General features: G+C 45.3%; 1 protein-coding gene across 2 annotated transcripts in view; it reads left to right on the top strand.

Annotated features, from left to right (window-relative positions):
* ACTR10 (actin related protein 10) overlaps positions 1-27,727 on the top strand; it is a 146,204-nt gene that overhangs the window by 94,117 nt on the left and 24,360 nt on the right. For both annotated transcript variants that reach the window (XM_069638090.1, XM_069638089.1), the window contains 3 exons: positions 8,169-8,248; positions 8,348-8,421; positions 14,488-14,569. In XM_069638090.1, coding sequence (XP_069494191.1) covers positions 8,169-8,248; positions 8,348-8,421; positions 14,488-14,569 — 236 coding nt within the window. The remainder of the gene's footprint in view (positions 1-8,168; positions 8,249-8,347; positions 8,422-14,487; positions 14,570-27,727) is intronic.

Here is a 27,727-nt window from a genome sequence, read left to right as displayed (position 1 = left end):
AATAATATTGGCGGGAAAATGTCGTGCTGATATTATTTGGGTGACCATATATGTGGCGACGGGGGCAAAACATTTTTTTTATATATATATATATATATATTTAGGGGTTGCAGGGGTGTCCCCCACATGTTCCATTCAATAATGTCGCCACAAAAAACAACCATTTTTCAGCAATATTTGGCATGGCAATGTTTTTGTGGCAACATTATTACATGGAACCCCGTTGCAGTGCATTGCACGGGGAGCCTGTAAAACATTGTCGGTAGAGCGCTTCCAACACAAACATATTCCTGGCGGCTGCCTAGCGCATCATTTGCACTACAGCTCAGCCCTGTGGAAATGCGCAGGTGACCTTTTGAGAATAGGGTAACCTGCTCATTTCTAAAAATGGGGCATCTAAAAATAGCATGCTCTCGGCTCTATTTTTAGATGCCCCATTTTATGAGGATCTGGGCCGAAATCTACAGTTTTCAAAATGTTTAAACATTTCACTATATGAGAGGGAAGTGGGGAGTGATGGGTGAGTTGTGGAGTGGTTGGCAAAGCAGAGGGGGAAGCAGTGGGCAAGAGAGCAGAGAGGAAGCAATAGGGTGGTGGGCCAAAAATCGGAGAGGGAGCAGAGGTACAGAAAGTAGAGGGAGCTTGGACTCAGTCGTCAGGGGCCAAAAACTGGGAAAGAGGCAGTGAGCTGCAGATTGGGAGAAAGGATGAGGGAAGAGCGCAATAGAATGGGAGAAAGGATGCAAGAAGCAGAAGTAGCACAAAAGAATGAAGGACTGTGTATACTGTGGGAGGAATTGAGGAGCGTAAGGTGCAAGTTGGGAGTATGGTTTGGAGTTTGGCAGGGACGGGAGAGTGCAAATTGTGACTTGGCAGTGTGACAGAGCATGTGTGTATGACTGAGTGAACGGTTCGGGAATACAAGTTGTGATGGACAATTGGTGAGGGAGATGTGTGGGTGTTTGGGGGATTGGAGAACATAGAAGGGCAAGGTTTTCAGCATTGCAACTTATAATTATCAATACCATTAATAATATTAAATGGGCATGCACATTAAACCAAAAAAGTAGCCAAAACAATTCTCCCAAACCTGGGACTCTTCCTATTTAACACTGCCTCTTTCCTGCAATGTGCCAATCTTGCACCTTCCAGTCAATAAGAAATGTGCTGAAAAAATCCTGCAATAAAGGTTTGTGCTGCAAAATGTGCCATTTGTAGTAGTTTGTTTATTTGTAGAGCGCACAGAGGCCGGAGGCATCTGAGCGCTTGTCTTACAGGTTATAGAGTTAAATATTCTTATCATACAGCTTGAAAAATTGCACACCGGAATTTTAGTTGCATACAGGGCAAAGGTTTGAATATAATTACATATATACGATGGGTTCCGTTAAATTCTAAAGGAAGGGTACTGTGGTAATGGGTCTGTAGTTTGAGATGTTATTAGGGTCTAAGGTTGTTTTTTTTAGTAGCGGGAGTACCCAGACATCCTTTAGGTTGTTGGGTACAATGCTAGACTTAAATGAAGCATTTTCTAGGGATGTGATGAAGGGGGCGAGTTCCTTAACTGATCCTTTAATTATAGGGGCAGGGCAAATATCTCCCTGGCATTTGGAGGGTTTTAGTTTTGAGATAATGTCCTCGACCTCTTTGATCGAGAGGGGGGAGAAATTGAATTAGTTATGGGGATTCACACTTGGTATGGAGGGGAATGGTGGTGAGTGCTACCTTGGTGGTGTTGACTTTTTTTCGATTCGATCTTGCTTTTGAGCATTGAGATTTTGTCTTCTAATGCCTTCTGGATATTAGTGCACCAAGAGATATCTTTGGTGCCGGGGTCAGGTGGTAGGGCAGGAGATTCTAGCTCTTTGAGTATATTAAAGAGTTCCTTGGTATTAGAATTAGTTTTGAAAATATGGTCGCTATTGTTGTCTTTTTTAGCCTGGACAATAGCTGTTTTGTAGTTGAGAGAGGTCGTTAAAAAGGCATCCTTGTTAGCTGTTGAGGGAAGCATTTTCTAGTGGGCCTCTGCAGTTCTTTTGATTTTTCGTAGTGCTCTGAGGTGTAGGATAAAACCAAGATGCGCACAAGGTTTAGTTTTGCGCAGTTTTAGAGGAGCTATGGTATTGATGGCGTTGAGTAATGTGCGATTATAAAGGTCAACTAAGTCCGTAGGGTCGTTGAGTGTCATGGAGTTGATGATTGGCTGTAGTAGGGGTAGATGTTTCTCCATTGTTATGTTAAGTTTGTCTCTGGCGCTCATTAGCGGGGCGATGTTCAGTTGATTGGGCTGGTTGCTTTTCTTGATGGTGAAAGAGATAATGTGATGGTCTGACCATGCACATTGTGTGTTGGACAGAATCTTTGTCGCAGTTGAGGTCAACTAACCAATCTAAGATTCTGCCTTTGTTATGCGGTGGTCGATTAAAAGGAGCGAGATATCCTCTTCGAATGTGGCGGTGGGGCCAGGAGGTCTATATATGAGGTGGATGGTGATCGTGCGGGATGGAGAAATCGGAAGCTTGATAGATGATAGTTCTGAAGAGGGCATGGTTTGGTTAGCAATGATTCTTCAGCCTAATGTTTTTGAGATGAAGGCGATGCCCCTGCCTCTAGATGATTGGGAATCTCCATCGTGTCAGATGAAGGATTAGTTGTCTGGGGTAGCAAGAGGCAGTGTGGGTCCGAATGCATTATGGAGCCAGGTCTCTGTAATGGCTAGGAAGTCAGAGTTGTGTGAGGTGATATAGTCCGCAATGTCTAGAGCATGGGCTGGCAGTGATTTGGCATTAATGAGAGCACCAGTGATCGAGGCGGTGTTGTACAGTTTACATTTCATGCCGCAAAATTTGCCATTAAATGCTGCAATATCCTGGAGGGTCTGACCAGGTAGGGTACGTTAGAACTTTATCCCACAAGCCCCCTTTCCCTTCACAAACACTTCCACACAGACAGCCTGCTCTGGGAGAAAACAGACTCGCAACCGACATTAAACTTCCCCACACGGATAAAAGGCGGAGCACAAGAGCACACTCTGAGCGAGGGAAAGCACACGAAAGAGCAGCAGTTTTGAGAAAGCAGCTGCACAAGGGGAGAAAGATGGCAAACCAAGAAGGATTTTCAAGAAGGGAAATACCCTTGACCTTTCCGACAGGAAACTGTTACTTTCAAGAACCTTGTAGATCAGAAAACTTAAGGCCAGGAAACCAGGCTAAATAATCCTGCTTTGTGTCGTAGATACCGGAAGCCCTCCTGCGTGGCTGACCAAGTCGGGTAGGGGCAGGAGCCGCCGTGTTGATCGTCCTTGGCTCCAAGAACAAAGTAGCGCCAGAGAGATCAACACAGCGTTGAGTTGGGGAGGGCGATACAAGACCGGTCTGGAGTATAGGTTGCAAGCGGCAACATTGTAGAACGAGCGCAGGAACTAACAGTGTTAAACGCGTGTGATGAAAAACGCGAGTAAAGCTAAATTGCTGATGAATCTTTGAACTTTGAGAAGGAAAGATACAAAACCAGTGACGGAGCGTCTGGTGCCATGTGGGTGCTCAATCGAAGGTCTCTGTAAAGGTATCCAGCCAAGAGTTGGCAGAAACGAAAGTAAGAACATTGTGTGAAGTGAATTGAAGTGGTCCTACAACGGTTAAGCAAAACCCATCGCACATTTGAAAATCTTCGATTTTTGATATGAAGACGAAACCGTAGAAAGTGAGATTGCATGGTACGAGCCCGAACGAAGGAGACCAAATGTGAATATTGTGCTAAAGGGATGAGAGTCCGAACGAGGGAGACCAGTTGTGAACATTGTGGTAAAAAAGGGTCTAAGCCTAAAGAAGAGAGACCAATGATGAATATTGAAAACGAGAACTTGTACATGTCGAAGCCCTGATAAGAAAGGAACTTTGGTGCTTATTTGTTGTGACAGGCCCTCTGCAGTAAGAGACAGTTATTGGAAAAGAAGCTTTGCCAAAAGCCCCGATACCCCTGCTTTAAACTGTATCCTTATGGCAGAAAAGCCAGAGTGTATGAGAAGCTTGAATGTGCCGCCTTGCCCCGTGCTGAAAACGTGGGGAAGCCAACTGCTCAACTATCCTGACATATTATTTTTTAAACGCTTTTCTTTTTACATACACCATGTTGTATTTAGAAGTAAGGATTGGCAATAGGTTTATTAGTAATAGGCCCTTTTATTTTGACAGACTCAGCTAGGACTGCGTTATTATTTGATGGTCGTAGCTTGGTCTCCCATCTTTAGATTTAGGTTTAGATAGGCGTTCATCCCATTGAAGTACAATAAACGCCCTTGAACTGTGATCATTTGTGTCAGTCTTCACTGTTTGATACCATGCCTTTCTTACAACTTCGAGGTCCAGGCTGGACATCAGTAACAGAAAATGTAGAGAAAACGCACATAGAGAAATGGTAGGACAAGGACTAGGAGCCCTAGGTCCCAGACTTGCAATGTTCCCTCAGGGTTCTAGACGCTCCTTCTCCAGTGGTTGTATTCGCCCCCCTGGCTTCCCCGGACCGCAAACGCCTCCCGGAAAACCTGCATACTTGTTTCCTGCTAACTCCGTAAGTACCAGAGTTTCCTCAGCCACAGCGTTGTTCTTCGAGGCTCCAGCAGCTTTTGGATGAATGGCATGGTCTGCAGCGGTTCTGCAGGCGTCTCTCTTTCCACCCGGCATGTGTCCTGCTTTGTAGGTGGTTCATCAGAACCTGGAGTGCCCTGAGGTATGTACCAGCAGCACCCCGAACGGTCCTTCCAGCTTGGACCACGTTTGGTTTCTCTTTCTCCTCCTCGCTTCGTGGCTTCTTCCCCTTTAGCTTCTCTCTGCCCGCCCAGTGTACGGCTCCCAAAGTTCCTCCTCCTCTGATCGTTCTGTTACCCAGCAGAGTTCCTTTTGAACACTGCGCTGGCTTACTGTATTCGTTCAGATATCTCGTGAGAAGCTAGACTGCTCACTCTGCTTCTCCCGATTGATACTCTGACTCTCAATGATCATCTTCAGAGTACTCCCTTTCAACTCGGATACATGATACTCTGTATTCTCTCGTATTTTGCGTTATGGCAACAGAGCACGTTTGCTCTATTTAGAAAGAGGGAGGAAGATTGGTATTTGAAAAGGGGTTGGATGTACTAAGGTGGGGGAATAGCATGTTCCCTGAGTTTAGTCATCCCCAATCCCATAGGGAGCTTTGCACCCCATGTGATCCTTCCTCGGTGCACCACCCCAGGAGGATTATTGTACTGGGGATGCAGCACCCTGGCCCAATGGGAAATGTCTACCCTTAGGGGAGAAGGGATGATATCCTCAGATTCGTCACACCCTCTGATCTCTCACTCAGTCTTTCCACCTCCACCCTTTGATCTAACTTCACTTATTACTCCTGTTGTTGCTATTGATCTTGCCTCCAACTACCCCTCTACGTCTGTCTCCGTTATCTTCTCTTCACGCCTTCCTCCCACTCTACTTCCTTGCCTCTTGTTATTCCTGTTATGATCCCTCTCTGCTCCTACCATTTTTCCTATTCTCCCACTTCCTGTCGCTCTTACTGTTCTCCCTCTACTACTTTTCCTACTCTGTTATTAACCCCATCCCTTTTCTACCTTTCTTTCTCCTCTTACTGTCAGTCTCCTAATGCTTCTACTCACTAACGCTCATTATCACTCTCTACTACCAACTGCCCTACTGCCTATTCCTCTCACTCGCTACTCTGGCTCCCTACTATCTTTACTCCCAACATCTGCTATTACCTTTGCTACTACTGCCACTATGCAACTCCTTCTCTACCTCTACTCCTCATACTCTCCACTCTCAGCCAGACACTCCACGGACCCCATCTCTCCAATAGTCTCTGCACTCCTTTCTCGCCTGCTCTGGTCCCTCGGACGCCCTCCGTCTCATACACACCTCCTCAAATATGCCAGTCCTCCCAGGATTGGATACTTATCCTAACCAATCGACTTACCTGGCTAGAGGGGTGTGACAGGCTCAGGCTCAAAAAGGGCTTGTAAGCCCCTCCCCTTTTTCAATATGGACCATGTACTTTACTTTAAGGCCTTCGTGTGGGCCGTTATATATCAATCCCTGGTGGCATAATTGGATGGGGAAGGCCTTCCTAGAGGCCCCTCTAATACATTCCCTTTAGGGGTTTTGTGTGCCTGCCCATGCTCCTTTCGCCCTGCAGCGGCTGGTGTTGACCCAGCCACTGTATCCCAGGGTACAGAATCACTGCTGCTCTGCGGCACTCCCTTGACTGCTGTTTTATTCATTTATTTATTGTGCGCTAAAGCCCATGGGCGTCAAAGCGCTGTGGTCGCGTTTGTGGCGTCTTGTGGTTTCTTGCAGACCGCTACTCCACACGGTCTGCCAAGGTGGCCCTTGGTATTCCTCTGCGACGGCGCTGCTGCTGCCATCTCCGGGTTGAGGTAAGCGGGGGCTTGAAGGGAACCTGCCTGCTCATAGGCATCCAGGAAAGGAGTTCTTCTGGTGGACTTTTCCAAGTCTTTGGCTCCCCTGTTCGTTCTCTTTGTAGGCTTTTCCTCCTAAATGTTACAGGCTTCGAATATCCTTGTTCAATGTCTCAAGTGTCTCCTCTGAGACTAATAGGGATACTGAATCCCTCTTTCTGTGGTGATTATCCTCTGTGTTTCTGGAGGTCTTTTAAATTAATAAGGCATTTACCATCTTGCTCCTCCTCCTCTGTTCCTAGGTCTTTCTCCTTGAGCGGTTTATTGTCAACCCAATTTATATTACTTCTTATATTACTGAGCCGAGTAAGAGAAGTTTCATAATTTTCTCACTCTTCTTGGGTTCCTGCCCTTCACTGGGACGAGTAGGCTGTATCCTAGAGTGTTTCTCACTCTTCTTAGTTTTGGGCCGTTCACTGGGACGAGTAAGAAGAGTGTACTCGTTAGCCCTGTCCTCCCTCCTGGGTCTCTTCCCGTTAACTTGTTTTCTAAGGGTTGGCATCACCGGACCTGTTTGCAAGATAGGAACTTCTTTCGTAGTCATAATAGCTTTGGTTCTCGCTTAGTCTCCTTCTATTCTCCGCAGCACTATGCTTCATGTTCTCAGCGCTGTTACCAGACTGAACAGTTCACCTCTCCAGGGTCACGCCAACGTTCTCCACTCGCTGCTTGGTATATCGTTCCTTTCTTTGTCTTTTAGTTCCTCGGTGCTTCTTGCCGATAGCAACTTGTGGTTTCCTCCCGACAGGATCTCCCATTCTCTCTCAGCACTCCTCACTCCGCTAGTTTGAAACTCCTGGGTTTCACTTCTGATGGACCGTAGTCCAGCATCTCTTTTTATTACTGGCTACTGAGTCCTACCCAGTGGAGGATTATAGTCTGTTCTCTCTTTTAGTTGCTCACTCTTCATTGTTTGTTCAATCTTCTTCGTCACAGTACTACATTGATCCTCAGTTTGGTTCTTAGCCTTTGTTACAATAACAAATAATGGTTTGGTTTGATATTGCGCTAATTCTTATGTTATGGTTCTAGGGAGTTCCTCTGTGGAACGGGAGTTCTTGTCCTGATAAGGGGAGTCTTTTCTAGTGAAGTCCTGTATCCTGCCACTGATGGGGGCATTATTGCATAGCAGCCTCACCTCCCTAGCCTCACAAGGAAACGCTCCCTTTTTGGGAGAATTGACTGAATCCCAGGAGGAACAATTAATTACCTCAAATAATGGTACAGAATAGTTATCCAGTCGAGATACCTGTGCGATTCTTTTGGCTCCTCATCGAATACCCACATGATTCTCCTGTCGCACTGGTTTCTGGGTTGCTCATGATTCCCCAAATAACAATCTAAAGTGACTGCCTTCGTGCCTAGCATTGTAGCAGGAAGTGATGCTAACTGCTTTTAGAAAACTATCTAATACTGCAGTATTTCTGAGGTGTTTGTGTTGACCACACATTCTTTTTCTTTTTTGTTGATTTAAAGACCTTGTTTTCATATTTTAATTATTTAAAATGAATAAATATGGGTCTGGATGCAAACCTGTAAAGGTAAGGACTTATTCAAGAGCTAATAAATTTGGGGAGGATCCACCTATATGGAGAACTATGTTACAGGCGATTAGTTAATAATGGTATTTAAAAACCATGTTTGTATGAGTAACTTTATCAGAAGAGACTACTCTTAAGACATTTACATTTTCTTTTAGTCCGTACATGTTTTGTGAGCGATCTTCAACGTGGCCTGAACATTCAAGCAGCCAAGTTTAACATTGATGGCAGTTCTGAGGTATGATGAGGACTTCCCCGCTTTCGTTAACGATATCAATGTTGTTGCGGCTACAATGTCTGATTATGCTTTTATTTTGTGATTCGTCCCGGTCTTTAGCGTCCTGCACCTCCTCCTGATGTCGACTACCCCCTAGATGGAGAAAAGATCTTGCATGTAAATGGCTCAATCAGGTATCGTTTTCATTATGTTGGACCCTTGCATCCAATAGTAGCTTTGCTACATAAGTACCTTTATGAAAACCTGTGCTGATCACTGAATCTCATTATTTGCAACAAATGAGAGCAGTAACACCACCTCTCCCCTCCTGATACATGGTATGTGCATCCTTTCACCCCCATTTCCATTACCCAGGGTGCATCCTTCTCTCTCTCGCATATTCTGTGTTCTTTCCACATTGGGTGAGTTTTGTATAGTGTATTCTATTTAGTTATTTTTGCTAATGGTTTGCTTAAAGTATATTTTTATAGACCCTTGATTGGACGTTTCGTTATTTTGGGCTGTTGTACTTTGCCGTGGGTTGTTAATTTCACATTCACACCCCTTTTGAGAGTACAACCTGCTGTGACAAATCTGAGCATGTCCCTTCTACCCTGGGGGGAGATCTTTCCCATGGATCAGGACGGTGCATCCACAGTACAATTACAATGCCCCCCTGGGGGTGGTGCACCGCAGGAGGATCACATGGGGAAGGAAGACCCTTATGGGATTGAAGGAATCAAAACAAGTTGGAAGGGTGACTCGTGCTCAGGATATTGTCTCTACACATTTGGTAATCTTCTGTATAGTTCAAATAGTGAACAAAAAACAAGTAGTTCTATTGGTGCGTAGGATTTATTCCATACTGTGCACAGCCGACACACATGTTTCGACCTTGTGGTGGTTTTCCAGGCCTGTTTCCGGGTTGATGATACCTTAATGGACTTTGTTTCCTTGTTTAAGAAAAAATTGGATGAGCGATGTGATTATAGTGGGGCTCCGAGGACTAGATAGTCGATGCCTGCCTCATCTGTGATCTGATTATATTTCCCAGCTGCTAAGCACAGCCTGCGTCGAAGTCAGACAGCAATTCCATTCTCCAGATCCTGTGCAGAATATTGGTTGGATGGAGTCTATAATCACCTTGAATAGTCAGAAGTAAACTGTTGGGATTAATCCCTCGAACAATTCTCGCTAAGGAAGACCTATCCTGCGAGGGGGAACTGCAGGAGCTGTGCACCAGGCGAGCAGACCAGAGAAGAAAGGGAAGCGATGAACAGAGAAAGAGAACCCGAACGTGGTCCAGGACGGAAGGACTACTCGGGGTGCTGTCTAGTCGAACCTCTGGCCGTCCCGGGCTCAGGCAAAGTGCCTGAGAGAGAGGACGCATAGCAGGCAAGAGTCAGATGCCTGTAGAGCGCCGCAGACCCCACCAGTGGACAGAATGCTACCAGAGCATCGAACGGACGCAGTTGCTCGAGAAACCAACAGATATGTAGGTTACCCGAGAGGTGCTATAGGTCTGGGTAAGCAAGGGTGTGACAGCAGAAGCAAACATGATGGGGTCTGGGGCACTGAGAAGAGATTGCAAGTCTGGGACCCACACCCATGTGGAAATCAAAGTATCAGTGGGTCTAGGACCCAAAAAATATTCAAGATAGAATAAGAGGAATCATATGTTTGGCAGGAGAGTCAACTAAGCCGATCTGATAATGAATTGGGAGTCTGGGACCCGCACCCATTTGAGAAGCTGAGAATAAGAGGGTTGGGGACTCTGATTCTAAAAGAAGCAAACAATGAAGCATTGTCTGCTTGTCAGGGCAGTAAAATAAGCGGATGCAATGCTACATTGTGAGTCTGCACCCATTAGAGACAAAAGACTAAAGTAACAAAGAATAAGAGTGTCTGGGACCCTGTGAGAGAAAGAGAGACCGTCCATGAGAGGACAGTTTTTCGGCAGGAACGTAAACCAAGACGTTGATAATATTGGGAGTCTGAGACCTGAGCGGTTGAGTAGAAGAGAACAAGAACCCTGGAACTGAAGAGTACTAATCGGAAGGAATCCTACACCTGGTAGGGAAGTGCGCCAAGTTGGTGGGATAAAGAACCGTGAATATGAAACGCATATCCTTGTGAATTGCCCAGTGACATTTACCTGAGAGGATTCGGGGCTCAGACGCCCAAAGGAAGGAAAGTAAAAAGTCATCTAGGGCAAAGGAGCGCAACCCTAGCCTTGGAGTGTTACGTTTGTGAACATTGTTTATTTCATCTGTTTTGATTGCCCCAGAGACTGGGAACTTTTCTGTTGGTTGGAACTACCATTAATACTTTAATTTCTATGTTTAGTAAAGGCTGTTATTTTCGTAGAGCCAGCCTTGCTTGGACATTACCTTTATTTTGGTACTTACCATATTGTGGCTGATACACATCACAGGAAAGCCTGGCATGCCCTCGGACCATGCTACGAAAATAGAGGCAAAGGAGAGGAGTATTGACTCTTTTCTGTTTCACTTTTGACTGCAAACACATCGGAGGGAGTAACGCTACAAGGTTGGGCATTGCCCTTCAGTTGCCTGTGCCTCCATATTGTGCTACTTGTGGCCAGAATAGGATTTTGTCACGGCATGTCTTTCTTGCCACAAGTTAACAGACGTTTTCGAAAGATAACCTACGTTGAAGAGTTCTACTGACAATTGCAAAATGGCAAGTACATACTGTAGTAAATCTTCACCTAAATTATTGTGTAACTTAGGAAAGTTATCCGAATCGTAAACCATTATAATGATGCGAAAAATCAGCGTCCCCAGCTGAATCTTGCTCACTTTGATCACTTTTGTGATGATTTTGTTCCTTATTCCTGGGTGAGTGGGCACCTTTCCACCTCTCTCCTAGTCTTACGCTTTTTATGGCTGACCTCTTTTTTTTTTTTTTTTCTGTATCCATAGTGTGATTGGAGTTATAGTTTCCTATAACTTTGGACTGACTGTAAAGTACTATGGCAGCACACTGCATTTTAAATGCAGTGCCTTCCCTTTAATTTCTCTTTAGTTTACTTGGGTGAACTACTGTTCCCAAGGGGTAAAGTGGGATTTGCATCCCCTTTACATTTTATATAGTGAGGCAGCACACCCCACCTTATGTGGAGTGCTGGGGGGATGGAATGTATCCCCTTTCTTACTTACTTGGTAACATATCTGTTACAATTGCAAGTTTACTTGAATGGCTCGTTGCAGTGAAACTACTTTTATGACTTTTAGTCATTATTGCTTGCAAGCTGTCAAATCCGCCCCGGCATGCACACGAGGGCCACCATTCTGCGAGAAAGGTGGGATCCTTTTTTTGCCATTTCTATTTTGCTTATTGTTACTTGAGTTTGCTTCTGCGGTCCTGGATGGGAAAGACCCTGGTTGACGTTTTGTCTTTGGTAGAAATGCTTTGTATTATCCGCGGAGGCTCCAGGGTGTTCGAGAAGGCAGGAAGCGAGGGAGGAGTCCAAAACTCTGCAGCCCTTTGTGTTTGACTTTTCCTGAAAGGAACCAGTTCCCACTGGGGGGCTGGCAGTCCTGATTGGACAGGCAGACCACCCCTTTCTTTAAACTGCAGGGAGAGTTTGTAGAAGTTGTGCAGTAGTTCTTGATAAATACTCCGATTCTGGAAGCTGCTGAAAAAGTCGACCACTGGAACCAAATTCGAAGAAAAAGTTGAAGAAACGACATCTAACAGTTTTCCAGCGACTGAAGAGCCTGCTTTGTAACCATAGCCTGATGGAACCCTTCCTTTCTGACCTGGGGGTGGAGGGATTCCAAAAATGACAACTCCTACCCAGAGGCTGGTGAGACCCACAAGTCTCAAAAAGACCTGAAAAACAAGCCATCTTTGACGTGCTGGGACCTTCCTAGGCTACAGCCAATGCTTGGGGATCTTGAGCCTGAGTGCAGTGCACGGTCTTCCAAAGTCTGAAGCCCCCTGAAACTTTGGTGGACTTCTGCTATCCCTCCAGAGCCACGATTGTATAAAAAGGTGCCAAATCCACAGAGCCATGAGAAGCTGTGAAGAATCCTTTGCTGGAAGCCTCCTCTGGCTGCTGCAAGTTCCTATCCAGTGTCTGTTTTGTTCGTCTCCAGACCAAGAATCCAGGGAAGGGGTCCTGTTCTGCTGCATCCTGAAGGTAACCAACCAAAAGCTCTTCTTTTCTCCTAAGGTACTGTGTTGGCTTGGGTAATAGCTTAAACCTTGGGTGAATCCGGTGAGGCTGAGTGGGTGATTCAAGTGTTTGGGAGTTTGCGCATACCATTTGCCCAGGCCTAAAGCTGAACCGCATATAGGGAGCATTCTGTGAAGTCCCTGAACACTTAAAACTAACACTAAAACTAATACTTACTTGTTGACGTAGATATCCTCTGGAACTCTGACTGTCCTGTCCCTGACTTTCCTACAGCTGGCTCCTAGACCACTAGGGTCCCGCTTCTGCCTCTGAAATCACTCCTGCTTTAGAATCTGGAAGGACTACAAAAGATAAGGCTGTTGTCTTGAAAACTATAACCAGTGTAAAAGTACTTGCTTGCAAAGGAGTTAGTATTGTAACTGTATCTCTGAAATTGATAAGTTAAAAAGTGTTACAAAAGTTATTACTTTTTAAGTTGCTCCTTTTAAAAAGTATATACATTGGTTTACTTTGAATAGTGTTGCACTCTTCTTAAAGTAAGTGTTGGCATTGTTTTATTATTAACTGAATGAGTGTAAAAGCTTACCAATAGGGGTCCCCTACCGTGAATAACTGTTCTTCTTAAAGTGTACTGTTGGGTTTTGCATTCCCTGATCTGCCTTGTGCATTTCTAAAACACTCGGAGTTGATACTAGTCTTTGAATTGCTCAGTGCCCTTCTATATAATGGGTTCCAGACTTACCTTGAATAGCTTTGCCATTCTTAAAGTGTATACTTGGGTTATACTTTCCCTGAACTGCTGCAGAGAACTTCTGAAATTGTCCTAAAGTTCCTACTTAACATAGAATTGTACACTTCTGAAAAGTATCATTGGTCAAACTGTATATCCCTATGCTTAGAAATAGTGTAATCATTTAAATACCTATAGGTTTTACTGACCTTGAATAGCTGCTGCTCTACTATAGCTGAAATCCAGAGTTGTGCTTCCCTGAACTGCTCTAGGGTACTTCTAAAATAATGTATTGTATCCATACGTATCCTTGAAGCTTTAGGCCTCTAGGTTGTATAAGTGACCTTGGTCTTGTAACTTTATCCATTCTTGATAGAAGAAAGTTACATAGGTTGCAAGAGATACTTGTAACCAGAGTTGGCATAACTAAGGACTCTTCTGAAAGTGAATAATACTGTATGTTCTAACCAGTCGGGTCTACTACCCTTGGTTTACTTAATGCAATCTAAAAGTAACTGTGGTTTTACTCTCCAAGAATAGCTGAATGCCATTCTGAATGGGTAATAGGTTTGACTCACCTTGAATCTGGACTTGCTATTCTTAATAAGGTTATACTTTGGTTTTTGTATACCAAGTATTGAGTTGGTTTTAACAATTGGTTACATGATATGTAATAGTACTTACTTTTCCAAGATTGGTCTTGGCCTACTTTATTTAAACCATTTATTTTACAATACATAGTATTTCAGTGTTTTATTGGACCATATGTATGCTACAATTTCTTTGCTACATCCCCGTTCCCTCCCCCTCCAAAAATAAGCCTGGTTGCTCTGTCTACGCTACCAAATGTTCTCGGGTGGTACAGCCTTATACTTAGAGTGGAGTTTTTTACTGCCTCGGATATGGCTTTATGAAGCCCTCAGTTGTACTTCAGAAAAACTGTCCAAACATTATTAAATGTGTGCTTCCAATCATTAACGGCTGTTGTGCACTTGCACCCAGCATGGCATTCTATTTGATGCATTTGTTGTGTATGTCCCCATAGAAGATTATTTACCTGACCATTCACGTTAACTGTATATGTATTCTGTGTTCCAGCACGCCTCTCACGAGAGATAAGGCAAATGTAGAAAACGTGATAATCGGAGTGTGGTTCATCCAGCATAGATGGATAGCATAACCAGAAGCTTGGCGCTGACCACCCTGTCACTGATGTATGATATTTAGGGTGTTTGCTCTGCTTTACATGTCCTGCAGTGGTTGTTTGCAATGGCAAAACGGAGTAGTGTGTGGCATTAAGGAGTAGATGTTTCCCCAGCAAGTCATGTATGCACCTGGGATGACCGATCTGTTTTCCCCCAACAGAGATTCCGTTGTTGAAATCCTTTTTGAGCAGGACAACGAGGAGAAATCGGTGGCAACATTGATCCTGGACTCCCTTGTACAGGTATTCCCACATGCATGCATGCAGGTTCTGTTCTAGAGGTATATTGTGTAGATGTTAAAAACTGTGGAAATGGTGAAACTAATGTGGTATCGGATCAGCATCCTAATAATTGAAAATCTAACCTGCCAGTCAGTGGTTGAAATACACATTCAAAAGTAGACCACTCGTTCTTTGAAGGATCTGCTGGGATGTTTTATTGCCTTTCTGCCAGTTTATAAAAAGGCAAAAAATTATGAATGCCCAATTTAATTTACATCGTAAAGAGCACTTAATTATAGCAATTGTTCAAGGTCATGTGTTCATAAAATGCCACTAAACGTGGAAGTGTTTACTCTTCCACGTGTAGTGACAGACTAGTTGATTTATTTTCATATATTGCAGCAAAGGTGTGTCCTGTCCAGAAGCATAAAAAATAAGCAGCATAGTTCTAGACCTGGAAGCAAAAAATTGAATGTGTGTTTTTAGTAGCTTCCAAAATTAGGGTTCTTCAAAAAATGCAATTCCTTGTAAGTCTAGGTTGCTGAATGGGACTTTGAAGTGCTACTTGCAGCATAGCAGACCTGGCTGGGGGCATAGAAAGCGAGAGATCATAATAGTTCCATGCGCCCCACACTAAGGTCCACAGCTGGTAAACTAAGGCCAGGGGGTGGGGCCGTGAGGCAGGGGGGGGTTTAGAGGGCATCACGCCAGATAGCTTTCCTGCTTCACTCTGCACCCAGTGTAGCCAGGTAATGGGAACAGTATGTACATTTGTGTGGAGTTTTTTGTAGTGTGTTAGGACAGAATTTCATTTCTGGAAATTCTGTGGGACATTGTAGGTTCCCCTTGACCTTTTTGTTTTTTCTCCTTTTTATTTTTGGATAACTGATCTATTTTCTGGTGGTCACACTGGCAGGGGGACTTGTACTCAAGATCCCCTGCTACTCCAACCCCTTTTCACTCATTAACATGATATGGTCTTGGTTTGCACCATTTGTGCCTAGGGTGATTATTTTTTTATTTTTTTTTTAATTTTTTTTTTTTAATTTGTGTATGTTCATTTAGAACTTTACAAAAAGACGAGAAGAGAGTTGCGCAGAGAAAACAAAAACAAAAGTCCAGTAACTGCACAAGGGTGGGACCATCAACCCTCTATCCTCTGCAGACTATGTTGCAGTATTTTGATTGTTGCTAGGAGCCAGGAGGTTTGATCCCCTCCTATCCGTCTTTTCCAGCAGATGTCTTCGTCCCACCCACATTCCTCTGAGCTGAAGTTCTTTATGTAGGCCGATCTCAGATCTAGGGTTTCTGGGCATGAGAGCAGTAAGTGCCTGATGGATTCTGTTTTGGCGTTGTACAGACGACACGTGTTGGAGTCAGATAGGCCTCTGATGTTTAAAATCTCGTTGGTTTCGAGCAGATTCAACCTGGTTCTTAGCATGTAGTTTCGTGCCCCCCTGTTTGGGAATTTTCTGAGGTATTGCATCGGCTCGTTTAGTTTAGAGAGCGAGGGGGGAAGGTGAAGAATTTTATTTTTGGTGGCTAGATCTTGAGTCTGGATCCAGTCTAATTCTTTCAATTTCTTGTAAACTCTCGAAGGATTTGTGACGAGGTCAGCTTCCGAGCACATCACTGAATCCAAAAGGGACGTATTTTTGCCTTTCCAAGTTGTTAGCATTTTGACTTTGCCACTTTGTAGTTCTTTGTTCAACAGGCCAAAGATTTGCTCACTGTCGGCTGTGATACATTTCCTAAATAACCTGAGTGAATTTAGGTTGACTGTTGCTGTTAGTGACAATAAGCTTAGCTCTCGGCGGATTGCCGCAATGGATGTGGAATTTGGGAGACCCAGGACCGTTTTCCAGAACTTGCTCTCCAGTTTTTGCCAAGTTCTTTCTGGGATTGTTGGTATAGCCTCAGCTCCGTAGGTAATTGAAGGGACAACTTTTTTCTTGTAAAAGTCTATTGCAGGGATGCACGAAAATTTGCCAAATTTTGAATCGATCGCCTTTGCTTGAGAGGCTAATTTCTTTAGCTTGGTTTCCAGGGCGCTCTGCATAGATAATTCATTTTTCATGGGGTCAATCTGGACGCCTAGATATTTATAGTCGGTGACCCTCTCGATCTCTTTTCCCTCCAGGAACCATTTGAATTTTTCAGAGGTTTTGTTCTTCTGGCCTCCTTCCAGTATCATTATTTTAGTTTTTTCTTGGTTTATTTTTAAGTTATTTTCAGCAGTGTAGCTCAAGAGGTTGGATAGCTGTCTCTGGAGGCCGATCTGGGTCTGATCCAGGAGTATTAAGTCATCAGCATACAACAGATGGCTTATTTTCGAGGATGCGAGAGCCTGTGGAAAGGTATGCTCCAGATCTTCTGAGTCCCCGTAATCGCCGATATATGCAAGAAACAGTGCAGGAGCTAGCGGGCATCCCTGTTTTACCCCTCGCCCAATCTGAATTTTGTCTGATAGGGTGCCTCTTTGGGAAAGTCGAACCCTGAGGGAAATGTCCGTGTGGAGAGCTTTGATTGGTTGTAGTATTTCCTGTGGGCAGCTCCACCTCTCCAGTTTTTCCCATAAGCGAGATCTGTCGACAAGGTCAAACGCCTGTGAGAGGTCGATGAAGGCGATAAAGATTCGAGATTTTTTTTCCCAGGCTTTGCTTTTCAAAGTGCTGATCGCTAACATGGTCGCCGCCGTGCCCATGTTTTTCTTAAAGCCCGATTGGTATTTGTCATTGCATGGGGCAGATTCGGCCCAAGATTGAAAGCGGTTCAGAAGCAGACTTCCATAGACTTTGCCAATGCAGTCCAACAGGGCAATTGGACGGTAATTTCGGGGATCAGTAATGTCCCCCTTTTTGTAGATGGGAACGATGATTGCTTTTGTCCAGGACGGCGGCAGGGATTTCTGCTCAGAACATTTCTGAAAGATGGAAGCTAACAGCGCGGCCCATTCCTGACAGTTATTTTTCAGGTCGATGTTTGAGATCCCGTCCGGGGCCGCTGCTCTGGAGATCTTCAGTTTTTTGATGTGGTTGCTGATTTCTTGTTGGTCGTCCAGTTGGATCCAGGCTGACGTCTGGTCTGTGATATCCCGGCAGGTGGTTTGAGCGGGGACTTGAAAGACCGTAGAGAAGTGTGTGATCCATTTGTGCTCCGGCATGGCGTTGATTGAAGGCACCGCAGATTTCAGCAAAGACCAGAATTCTTTGGCTTTGTTGCCACTGATGGCTTTTAGCATGATTTCCGCGTCTTGTTGGTATAGTCGGTGTTCTTTCACCCATGATTTATAGGTTACGATTGCCGATTTTAGTTTTTCTTTATTTGACGGATCGTTACCTAGTTGTCTTTTGAGTTTTCGGAGCTCCCGTCGTTTTGTCACCAAGGTGGAATCATAGGCATGCTTTGGCGATGCGGAGGCCGCGGCTTTCTGTTTTAAGTTCACCCGGTGTTTTAACAGCAGTGGTACATAGTCGAGACTGTTTGCCCCCTTGGATCTTTCTTCCCCAGTATAATTTGCCAACAAAGATTTAACCGCTCGAGTTGTCAAGTTTAGGCGGTTTCCACGGGCGTTTGATTCTACTTCCATGGTGTAGGGTTCGGGCGCCTTGAAGTGGTTTACCAGAGACATCGTCAGCTGATTGTGGTCGCTGGCTGTCGTCTGTCGGACTTCAAAGGTTTGTACTTTGCTCAGGAGGGGTCTGGATAAGTAGATGTACTCTATGGTCGCGTTTAGTGAGCCTTGTTCCCAAGTCGGCAGACGATTCTCATTTGGGAAGACGAAGTTCAGGTTATCGAATTTTCTGGAGGACATCAAGGAAGACCATAGGTAGCCTCTTTTCACTGCTGTTGTGGTTTGAGAGGATGCATCCAGCGTTCGCACTTCCTTGGAGCATTTGGCATTCAAGTCCCCACAGATAATGATTGAAGAGACCTGTCGTGTTGCTTGAATTTCGTCAACCAGGTTTTCCATCATTGAAAGGTAGGACTGGTGATTGATGGCGGCTGGGTTCCAGTAGGTATTAATCAACGCTATTTGCGATGGACTGGAGGAGGGTTTTTCGGCCCATTCAAGTAGTACTGCTAGTATTGAGAGATTCGATTGAAGGGTAGACTTGAGTGTCAGCCCAATTCCCTGTCGGCAGGCCAAAAGGAGACCTGATGTCGGCCGACCTAGGGCTCCTTTATTGGCTGGGGCCAGGATTGTATCATATCCGTCCATAGCTGGATTTTGTCTGAGCCAGGTCTCTTGGAGACAAATGATGTCGAATGAGGCTAGGTTTGCATCACCCGTTGTGGTAAGATGTAAGTGTCCTCTCGTGTTCCATGAGCAAAGATGTAGTGAAGATATGAAGTGGTCGACTTTCCGTTTCCCCATGGGTTCGGCGGGCCGACCTGCGGATTGCTATTTTGTCGCGTGGGATAAGGCCTTTGGGAGCCAGGCCCACAGCCCCTGTAGTTTCACGACTGATTTTGAGGATGTAGAGGCGCTCTCTGTTGGGGGTTCCGATGTTCGTCCTGTTTTTCTGCGCCATAAACACGGTCTTGGTCAAGTTGATTAGGTTTGCTTTTGGCTGTTTAGATTTCAAGGTCGTCGCTTCTATGGACTTTTGCGGCTTTTCGCGCCTGGGGTTGACGTGTTTGTTTTCTCGGTGGCTCTCATGTGGCTTTGAGGATGAATTTACCACTGTTCGAGTGAGTTCTGAAAGTCTTCGTAGCTCCGCTTTCTTCTCTTTTTCAGGGATTTTGTCCTTTCGATACGGTTTTCTTTCCGGTTGAGCCTTCTCCCGACGTTGGGAATTTTGAGGATCCCTTTGCACAATGTAACCTAGCGCAGCCAGGTCGTTTGTTGCGTCCGCGATTTTCGTCTTGGTGCGCTTTGATACTGGGTGGATATAGGCTTTCGCTCTTTCGTTAGAGTGGTATGGGTCGATGATTTTTAGATCGGAGGACTTGATCTTCCGGAGGGTTGGAATCAGGCTGAATAGTGTGAGAATCCCTCTTCTATTCAGTATGATGTCGTCGTCCTTTTCAGCGTGTTGTTCAAGCTTGATGGGGGACTCCCTCGCGGAGCCATGTCTTTTCCGGTGTTGTTCAGTCCTTGAAATGAAGTGGGGTCGTGGGTGTTGCCCCCTTTTGTCGGTTTTCCTTGGCTCCAAATGTGTGTCCTCTTTGGACTTTAGGTGGAGGTCCTGAATTCGTCGCGTCTGCTGTGGGCTGTGTTGGACGCCGGAGGCTGACTTTTTACAAGTTTGCCCCTCGCGAGCTGGTGGGTATGTGAATGACACCGCTCGGGAGCTCATAGGGCTACGGGAGGTAGCGAGTTTCTGACGTTGGAGGATTTTCCTACGCTCTTCCAAGGTGGTAAAATTGTATGGGGAGTCCTCTTCTGACGATTCCTTTGGGTTTTCTTTTTTAGCGTTTTGATCACCTTCAGGTGAAGGAGTCTGCGGATTTGGTGGTTGGGGCATTTTCCCACTTTTGTCCGGTGATGTGTCTTGAGTGTCCTCAAGGTGTTGAGAGATATTCATCAGGACCTCGTCTGCCAGAAAGTCCTCTGATGTTCTGGGAGAGGCTTTTGATGTTGATTGGTTTGCGGCCGGACTCCGGGCCAGATTTCTTTCTAGATTATAATCGTCCTTCTTTGGTGTTAGGGCGTAGGCTGGTGCCAGCTGTTTAGTTTTGGCTACACTCATGGTGCAAGTCAATTTACCACATTGGTAGCACAATGTTCATTTTGGCAGCCTTTAGGATACCAATGGATTTTCTTTAAAGTCCTGTATTCAGACACTGTATTTTGGGTGCTTTCTGTATTCAGGGAAACCATGAAGAAGGCCTTACATGGCTGTTGTGTCCAATAAGGTTTTGACTTGTTTAGACCCTGTCCCTAATATGGCCTTATCACATCTTGAGGGGGTCGAGGGTTAAGGGATCTGGGCTGAGTGGCATATTTAAGGGCCAACCCAATGGGCTGGCCTCCTACCCCTATGTCCTTAGGCCCATATTGCGATTATTGGGCTGGCCTAGACCAGCCCCTTTGAGTGGTGGTATAGAAGAGGAAACCCATTACCTATGCTCGTTTTTCGCCAGGATTGTTTCAGAAGAGGGGGTTTACTTACCTACTGTTTTCCCTCCGTTACAGCGTTTTAAGGACCAGATCTGGCCATACTGGCTGACTGCTGTATCGTGGGCTGATCTCTTGTTGTGGCTTTTGGCTAATGGTGGTCCGTCCTGAGCCTTGTAAAGAACTCATGGTGGCAACAGTAAAGACAGACACAAGTGATCACAGTTCAAGGGTGTTGATTAAACTGTATGCAGGCTATAATCTAAACTTAAATCTAAAATGGGAGCAAGCGCCAACCATTAAATGAAAAATAAGGCAGTCCTAGTAGCGTTGTGTCAAATAAAAGGGCCTATACTAAGAAAAACCTATTGACAATCCTTACAACTAATACAAAGAAGGTGTGGGATAGTTTTGAAGAAAAGTGTTCACAAATCATGTCCGCATGCAGTGGCCTGGGACTCCCTTCCCCATGTTTTGAGCACAGGGTTAGGTGGGATCTTGGAGCACAGTACACCCTTCAGCTTCCCCAGCACGAGACGACTGTTCCGCCTCAGTCTTGTTTCTCCTGAAAGTCTCTTGCCTTCAAGGATCTGATGTACTCCCAATAACCAAATACAAAGTTCCTTTAACAAATGCAAATGATAGTTTGTATCCTTGTGACACTTAGGATGCGGTTTACTCACCCCCGGCCTCCCCTCTTCTGGGTGCTGACCCCTCTTGGATATTCATCCTCCCTCCACTGGGTTCACTATGGCTTTTCTCATTCACAATTCTCAATGTCTTTATAAATAGTTCCAGTGGAAATCCCTCTCCTGGGTTCACCTTTGTCAACACACTGTTTCTCTGGACTTTAGACTTTGCCCCCTTTTCATTAGCCTTCGCCGGGTTCACTCTAGCCAACTTTTGCCACACAGTTTACCATGGGAGGAATTTAGACTTTGCCCCCTTTTCATTTACTTTCAATGTCTGCGGGATTCACTTCCTTGCCTTCTCATGATGCAGGAATCACTTCCATTTCTTTCGCTACAGTTCTTAGGTCAAAGGCTTTCGATTGTATGGGGAGTTTGCTAGACCTCCTGTATGACCACTTAGACATGTCTTGACAGCTCTCCTATGTCCTTCTGGTATCTGTAGTATAATCAATATGGGATAAACCAGGGTTTCTTGAGACAACACCCATGTGGTTCTGGTCCCCTTTGCAGCTGGTTTTTCTTTAACAATTTTACAGTTTCTTTGAGCTTCTCGCAATATGCCATTTTGCGTCTTTCATTCAACACAGCCCAGTTCTTATCGGTTCCCCACCTCAACTCACCGGCTGTGATGAACCGCTTGGCTTTCCTTTTATCTGAATTCAAGGCCGGTACCACGGTAGCAGGAGTTTCCCTCGCTCCGGGTCTTCGGCGTAGGCATGCCCTGTGTACCGTTGACATCTGCTGCGAGACTGTATAGCTATTGTTCTCACCTCCTTTCTCTGTCTCGTGAACTGCTGATAGATGCTCCATGCTCGTACTGTGCTCTCTTGCTCCACCTTTTATCCCTATGGGGAAGGATAAGGGCTGTCAGGTGTGTGTAATTATGATCAATTGCCTGACTTTTGCCTGATCCTTGTATTGGGACATGTCAGGTAAACAGCTTTGGTGTTAGTCTGTCTCTTGCGTGTTGTATGAAAGTGTTTGTGTCGGAAAAGGGGGCAGGGGCAGTGTTTTTGAAGGTCTGCAGTAGAATGGGGAAAATGTGTTCAAGGGGGATACCAGGTCTTACCTGTCGGTGTCCCACTCCCCGACAACCCCCATCCAGGTGATCCTCTCTCACTGGTCCACCCCGAGGAACTGGATCCAATATCGATGGCCCTGTCCTGTCCAGCTGGATGACCGATCCCCAAAGACTAGCTACGGAGACACCTTGAGGTTTCTCACAGCCTCCTCCATCCTCCTCCTGGCTCCACGTGTGTGCTGGGCAAGGCCTTCTATACTGTCCGCTTCCTGTCATGGTCGTCTCAACTTGGTACTGGTTGCTGCGTTACCTGGAAAGGTGTTGATACTCCACCATCCTACCTGATTTGCTCTTGAGGACCGTCCTGGGCTGCCCCCACAGTATTCTTTGCTGGTGGGCTGTTTCTGGTGGTTGTGCCGCCGTAGTTTGTTCATTGAACTGATGAACCTGCTTTGTTTAGTTTATTTATATGGCGCGCCATACCCTGGGGCATCAGGGCGCAAGCAGACAAGGATATGCTCAATTTAGTTACAAATACATGAAGGTAGGAAAAAATACAGAGATCTGCTGAGCTTGGTTACAGATATGCTCAACTATTTGCAAGTACATGAAGGTAGGGGGAAAAAAAGTACATACATCAACAATGTTACAATAGGCAGGTATGTACAAGGAAGGTCAGGAACAAGGGGGACAAGGTGCATGTTCATGCAAAGTCATAGGCTGGTAATATACTGTAATGTACAGTGTGACATCAGGTCAAAGCAGGTTTGAGTAGTTTAGCTGTCATTGGCTCTCTGCCACCTAGTTAGGTTCTGTCTAAAATTGGCGAAAGGCTGAGGTCCTCTGATGTCATGGGGGAGGGAGTTCCATAACTGCGCAGCCTTGACAGGGAAGCCATTTCCTCCTATAGTGGAGAGTTTGAAGCGCGGAACTTGGAGGCAGTTAGTGTTGGCTGTTCTAGTTGGTCTGGACGAGGTTCTTTTACATAACCTGTCCATGAGGTAGGGTGGAGCTTTATTATTTAGGCATTTGTGGGTGAGGGAGGCGATCTTGAGTTGAATTTTATCGGCGGTGGAGAGCCATTTATATTCTCTTCTTATAGAGGATATATGCTCATTTCTGTTAATCTTGAGTGCTGCTCTCAAGGCATTGTTCTGGAGAACTTGTATTTTGTGGATGGTCTGTTTATTTGCCCCAATGTAGAGTCCATTACAATAATCCAATTTGGATAGTATCAGGGCTCTGGCAAGTGTAATGCAGCTGTCTGTAGAGAGGAATTGGTTACTCGCTCTGATAAGTTTGCATGTGTATGCTGTGGCAGAGGCTAGAGAGTTAACTTGTTTGGTAAAGTTCATGGTGGCGTCTAGGTAGAATCCTAGGGTTTTCACTTCATTAGCTACTTTTATGTTGTTCCCATCAATAATGAAGTTGGCATAATCAGGGCTGAGTTTGGCTATATAGGTAGGGGTGCCTAGGATGATGAGCTCGGTTTTATCGTCGTTCAGACATAGGCCGTGTGTGGCCATCCATGCCTGAACGATGCTATAGATTCTATACACTAGGGCCAGGTCCCTGGCGTAAACTCCTGAGAGCGGGAGGAGGATCTGGGTATCGTCTGCATAGTTGGTGTAGGCGATACCCAGATGATCCATTTCATCAAAGAGGGGCTTCGTGAAAGTATTGTAGAGGGTGGGTGACGCACAAGATCCTTGTGGTACACCGGATGTTATTGGGATTGGATCTGCTGAGGCTGATGGAGCGAAGACTCTCATAGTCCGGTTACTCAGAAATGACTTGATCCATGTTATAGCCTCTTTTGAGAAGTGGGCTGCAGAGTCGAGGTGACTACATAGGACTGTGTGATCAACTAAGTCGAATGCCGCTGATCAGTACAGAAGGAGCAGCAGGGCTGCTTGGCCATTATCTCTGCATTCATCTATTTGGGCCTTAAAATCTATTAGAGCTGTCTCAGTCCCATGTTGCGGGCGGAATCCTGATTGACGGGTTCCAAGTAGGTGGTTGGACTCTAGGAAGTTTTGTATTTGCATGTAAGCCACTTTATGTAGGATTTTTAGAAGAAAGGGCACAGTCGTGATGGGCCTGATGTTAGTGGGAATGGCAGGGTCGAGGGTTTGTTTCTTTAAAAGTGGCAGTACCCAAGACTCTTTTAGGTTGTTTGCTACTGAGCCTGTGGTAAAGGAGGAGTTGATAAGTTTGGTTATAAATGGCGATAGTTCTCTCGCAGCACCCTTGATAAGTTGTGCTGGGCATTGGTCGCCTTTGCAGTTAGACGGTTTAAGTCCCAGGATGACCTTTTCTACCTCTATGGTCGATACCTTAGAAAAGCAGAATCGGGCTTCTTGATTAGGCTGTGGTGGTGGCGCTAAGCTTTGAGGGATGTGAGACGTTTTGGATGCCTTCTTGAGAGCAATTTTAGTTTGTAAGTTAGCTACTTTATTTGTTAAGGCAAGTTGTATACTGGAGCACCATTTTTTGTCCTTGGTGCAGTTTTCTTGAGGTACAACGGGAGTTTCCAAATCTTTCAGAATGCTGAACAGTTCTTTGATACTAGATTTTGAATCGGCTATTCTGGTGTTATAGGTTTCCTGTTTGGCTAATAGTATTTCTTTCTTGTAATGGGAGGAGGCTTTGGAAAGGTTGAATTTATTTTCGGATGATGGGGAGAGTCTCCAAATGGTGTCAAGTTTTCTTTTGGTCAGCCTGAGATTTTTTAGATGAGGCGTGAACCATGAGTTGAGGTGTTTTATCGGTTTGCTATTTCTTAGTTTGAGCAGAGCTATGTGGTCAAAGGCTGAATTCATAGCTTCATTATACTGTTCAACTAACAGATTGGGGTCCATAATGTCTGGTAGTGCGTTCAGTTTAGGTATTATGACGGGCATCAGATTTTCCGCTGTCATGAATTTTCTTGTTCCTCGTGGGCAATGGTGGGGCAAGTGAGGACAGGGCAGTAGCCGGGTTGGTCGTCACTGTGAATAATATCAGGTGGTGGTCAGTCCAGATCTGAGGTACGGAATCCGTAATATTTACTTCGCAATTATGTTCTGCTATCCAATCAAGGATACGACCTTTGTTGTGGGTGGGTAATTCAACTTTCTGGGAGAAACCCAGCTCTTTCAGGGTCAGGGCAATCGCTGTAGATTGGATATCCTTATTGTCATTGTAGCCTAGAATAAAGTCTCCTAGCACTATTGTTTGGGGTGTATTTTTTAGGTTATTGGACAGGGATGTCGAGATGTCCTCAGCGAAGGTTCCGATAGGACCTGGTGGTCTGTAGATGAGGATGATGTTTAGGGTTTGGGAGTTAGCGATGGCTACTTTGACTTTGAGGCATTCACAGGATTTCATAGTGGTGGTTGTGATAATTCTCATGTCTAGGCTGGTTTTAGCTATGATTGCTATGCCTCCACCTCGGGAGGTGTCTGTCCGCTAGTAGAATTGTATAGTTGTCCGGGACTGCTAATGATAATGCAGGGCCTGCCGCATCATGTAGCCAGGATTCTGAGATGGCCCGGAAGTCTAGGTTGTCAGTAAGAATGATGTCTGATATCTCTGTAGCGTGTGCGACTAGAGACCTGGCGTTTATAAGCGCTTCTTTGAGATAAGGTTTGTGGCATTCTGAGTTAAGGCAGGTAGTGTTATGACTAACTTTGGCTGTCTGTTTGGTGCCGTTTAGTATAGGTCTAATGGGCTTGGACTGTTTCCTGGTGGGTTCTGCGGTAACCTTGAAGGGTAACTGTATTTTATTTTGGAGATTTAGAAGTTCAACTTTCTTGGCTGGTGATCTCATGCAATTTGGAGAGGCGAGCGCGTAGTCTTAGGTTTCTGTCTACAGTATTACATGGCCTTTGTAGAGTGATACTGTCAGGATTTTGGGTCATTTTAAGTCCTATATTGTGTTGTTGTGTGTCGAGCATGATAGAGTAGGTAAGATGGGTGGGATAGGACGTGGCGTAGAGACTCGGTGTTAGCTTTGGTGGTCAAGTTAAGTGATTGTACTCCTAGTATGATGGAGAGGGTAATATACAGTGATAGCCAGGGTGACCTGTAGGCGAGACCCAGGGTGTACATGCCAAGTGGCTGAGTAGAGGCAAGCTAGGTGCAATTTCAGTTGGTAGAATACAATTTGAAATGGCTAAGTACAGGCAGGCTAGATGCGACTATCAGGATGGTCGCAGTGTCAGATAGGAAGACATAGATAGGTTGGGTCCAGTTAATAGGCTGGGTGCAATTCCTAAATCGGGGTGCAGATAGGCTAAAATCGTGCTATTGGCAGGCTGAATGCAGTAATATCTGACAGAATGTAACAAAACTCGGTGTTATTTGGCTATAAGTAATTTCAGGTGTCACAGTATGGGCATCAATTGCAATTAGCAGGCTCACATAGGGAGACATTGCGTAAATAATCAGCAGTATACAATCTAGTAGTCAGAGGCATAGTGACATGTGGCGGTATATATTATTGATAGTCCATATGCTTGAATGGCAGCCGGGAATATAAGCCGGGAAATATGGCCACTGAGAGTGGCTGTGTTATGAGGTGGTAATATGGCGTGTAGTCAGACAGTACCTTAGGTTTCTAACTTAAGTACAAGTCCGGCGATACAGGGGTTCTGGCAAGAGGCAAGAACAGGCTAAGACAGGAAGTAGCCTTTGTTCCTACTGCCTTCGTTCCGGATGCCGGCTCACGCCTCCCGGCTCCGGATTGGATATTTGAATTCCGTAAGGGCCAATCAGAGGGGTTTGTGGCCAGGTAAGCTGGAAGTGGAAATCGGGCAGTGAGGACCGGGGGGGCTAGGCGGCCATCTTGGAGTGGTCGACCCTGTGTGCATTCGTCTGGGTGCACGAGGAAGAATTAGCTAGATTGCCAATTTCAGCTGCTTTACACAGCTGTATGAGGGTAAGCACGGCGTCGGTGTGCTAATCCACGTTTGTGTTGAATAATAGCATAGCTGAAGATGTGGTCGGCGGTCTCAGGCGGAAATCGGCTCGGGGCTTACCTTGCTGAAGGGAAGCTCCTGCTTCACCTTCAGTCGGGTGCTGCCGCCTTCTTATAGGGTTCCTTGCGGATGCGTGTGCTTCTGGTTTGAGGGGCGCGCTTCTCAAAGGTCTTTTGTTTGTTTGGGTCATTGGGCGGTGCATCCTGTAAACCGCACCTAGAAAAGCAGCCTTCTGCTTACCGGGTTGTTTAGTCTTTTTGGAGACAATTTTCTAAGTAACAACATTGTGAGTAACTGAGGGCCCTCGGGTAGTTGGTTATTCTTGATGCTCTCAGTAAGGGCATCCAATGGTCCATAGTCCAACTCATTCCTAGGCTCCTCAACTCATTTTCCAATAGGTTTCCATTGGAGATTTTCCTACTGTGATGCAACTTCTTATAG

The sequence above is a fragment of the Ambystoma mexicanum genome, chromosome 14 (genome assembly GCF_040938575.1).
Source record: "Ambystoma mexicanum isolate Mex_15411 chromosome 14, UKY_AmexF1_1, whole genome shotgun sequence".
In the NCBI taxonomy this organism is placed as follows: Eukaryota; Metazoa; Chordata; class Amphibia; order Caudata; family Ambystomatidae; genus Ambystoma; species Ambystoma mexicanum.
The sequence above is the reverse complement of the archived record's forward strand: the minus strand, read 5'-3'. Positions and strand labels throughout refer to the sequence as shown.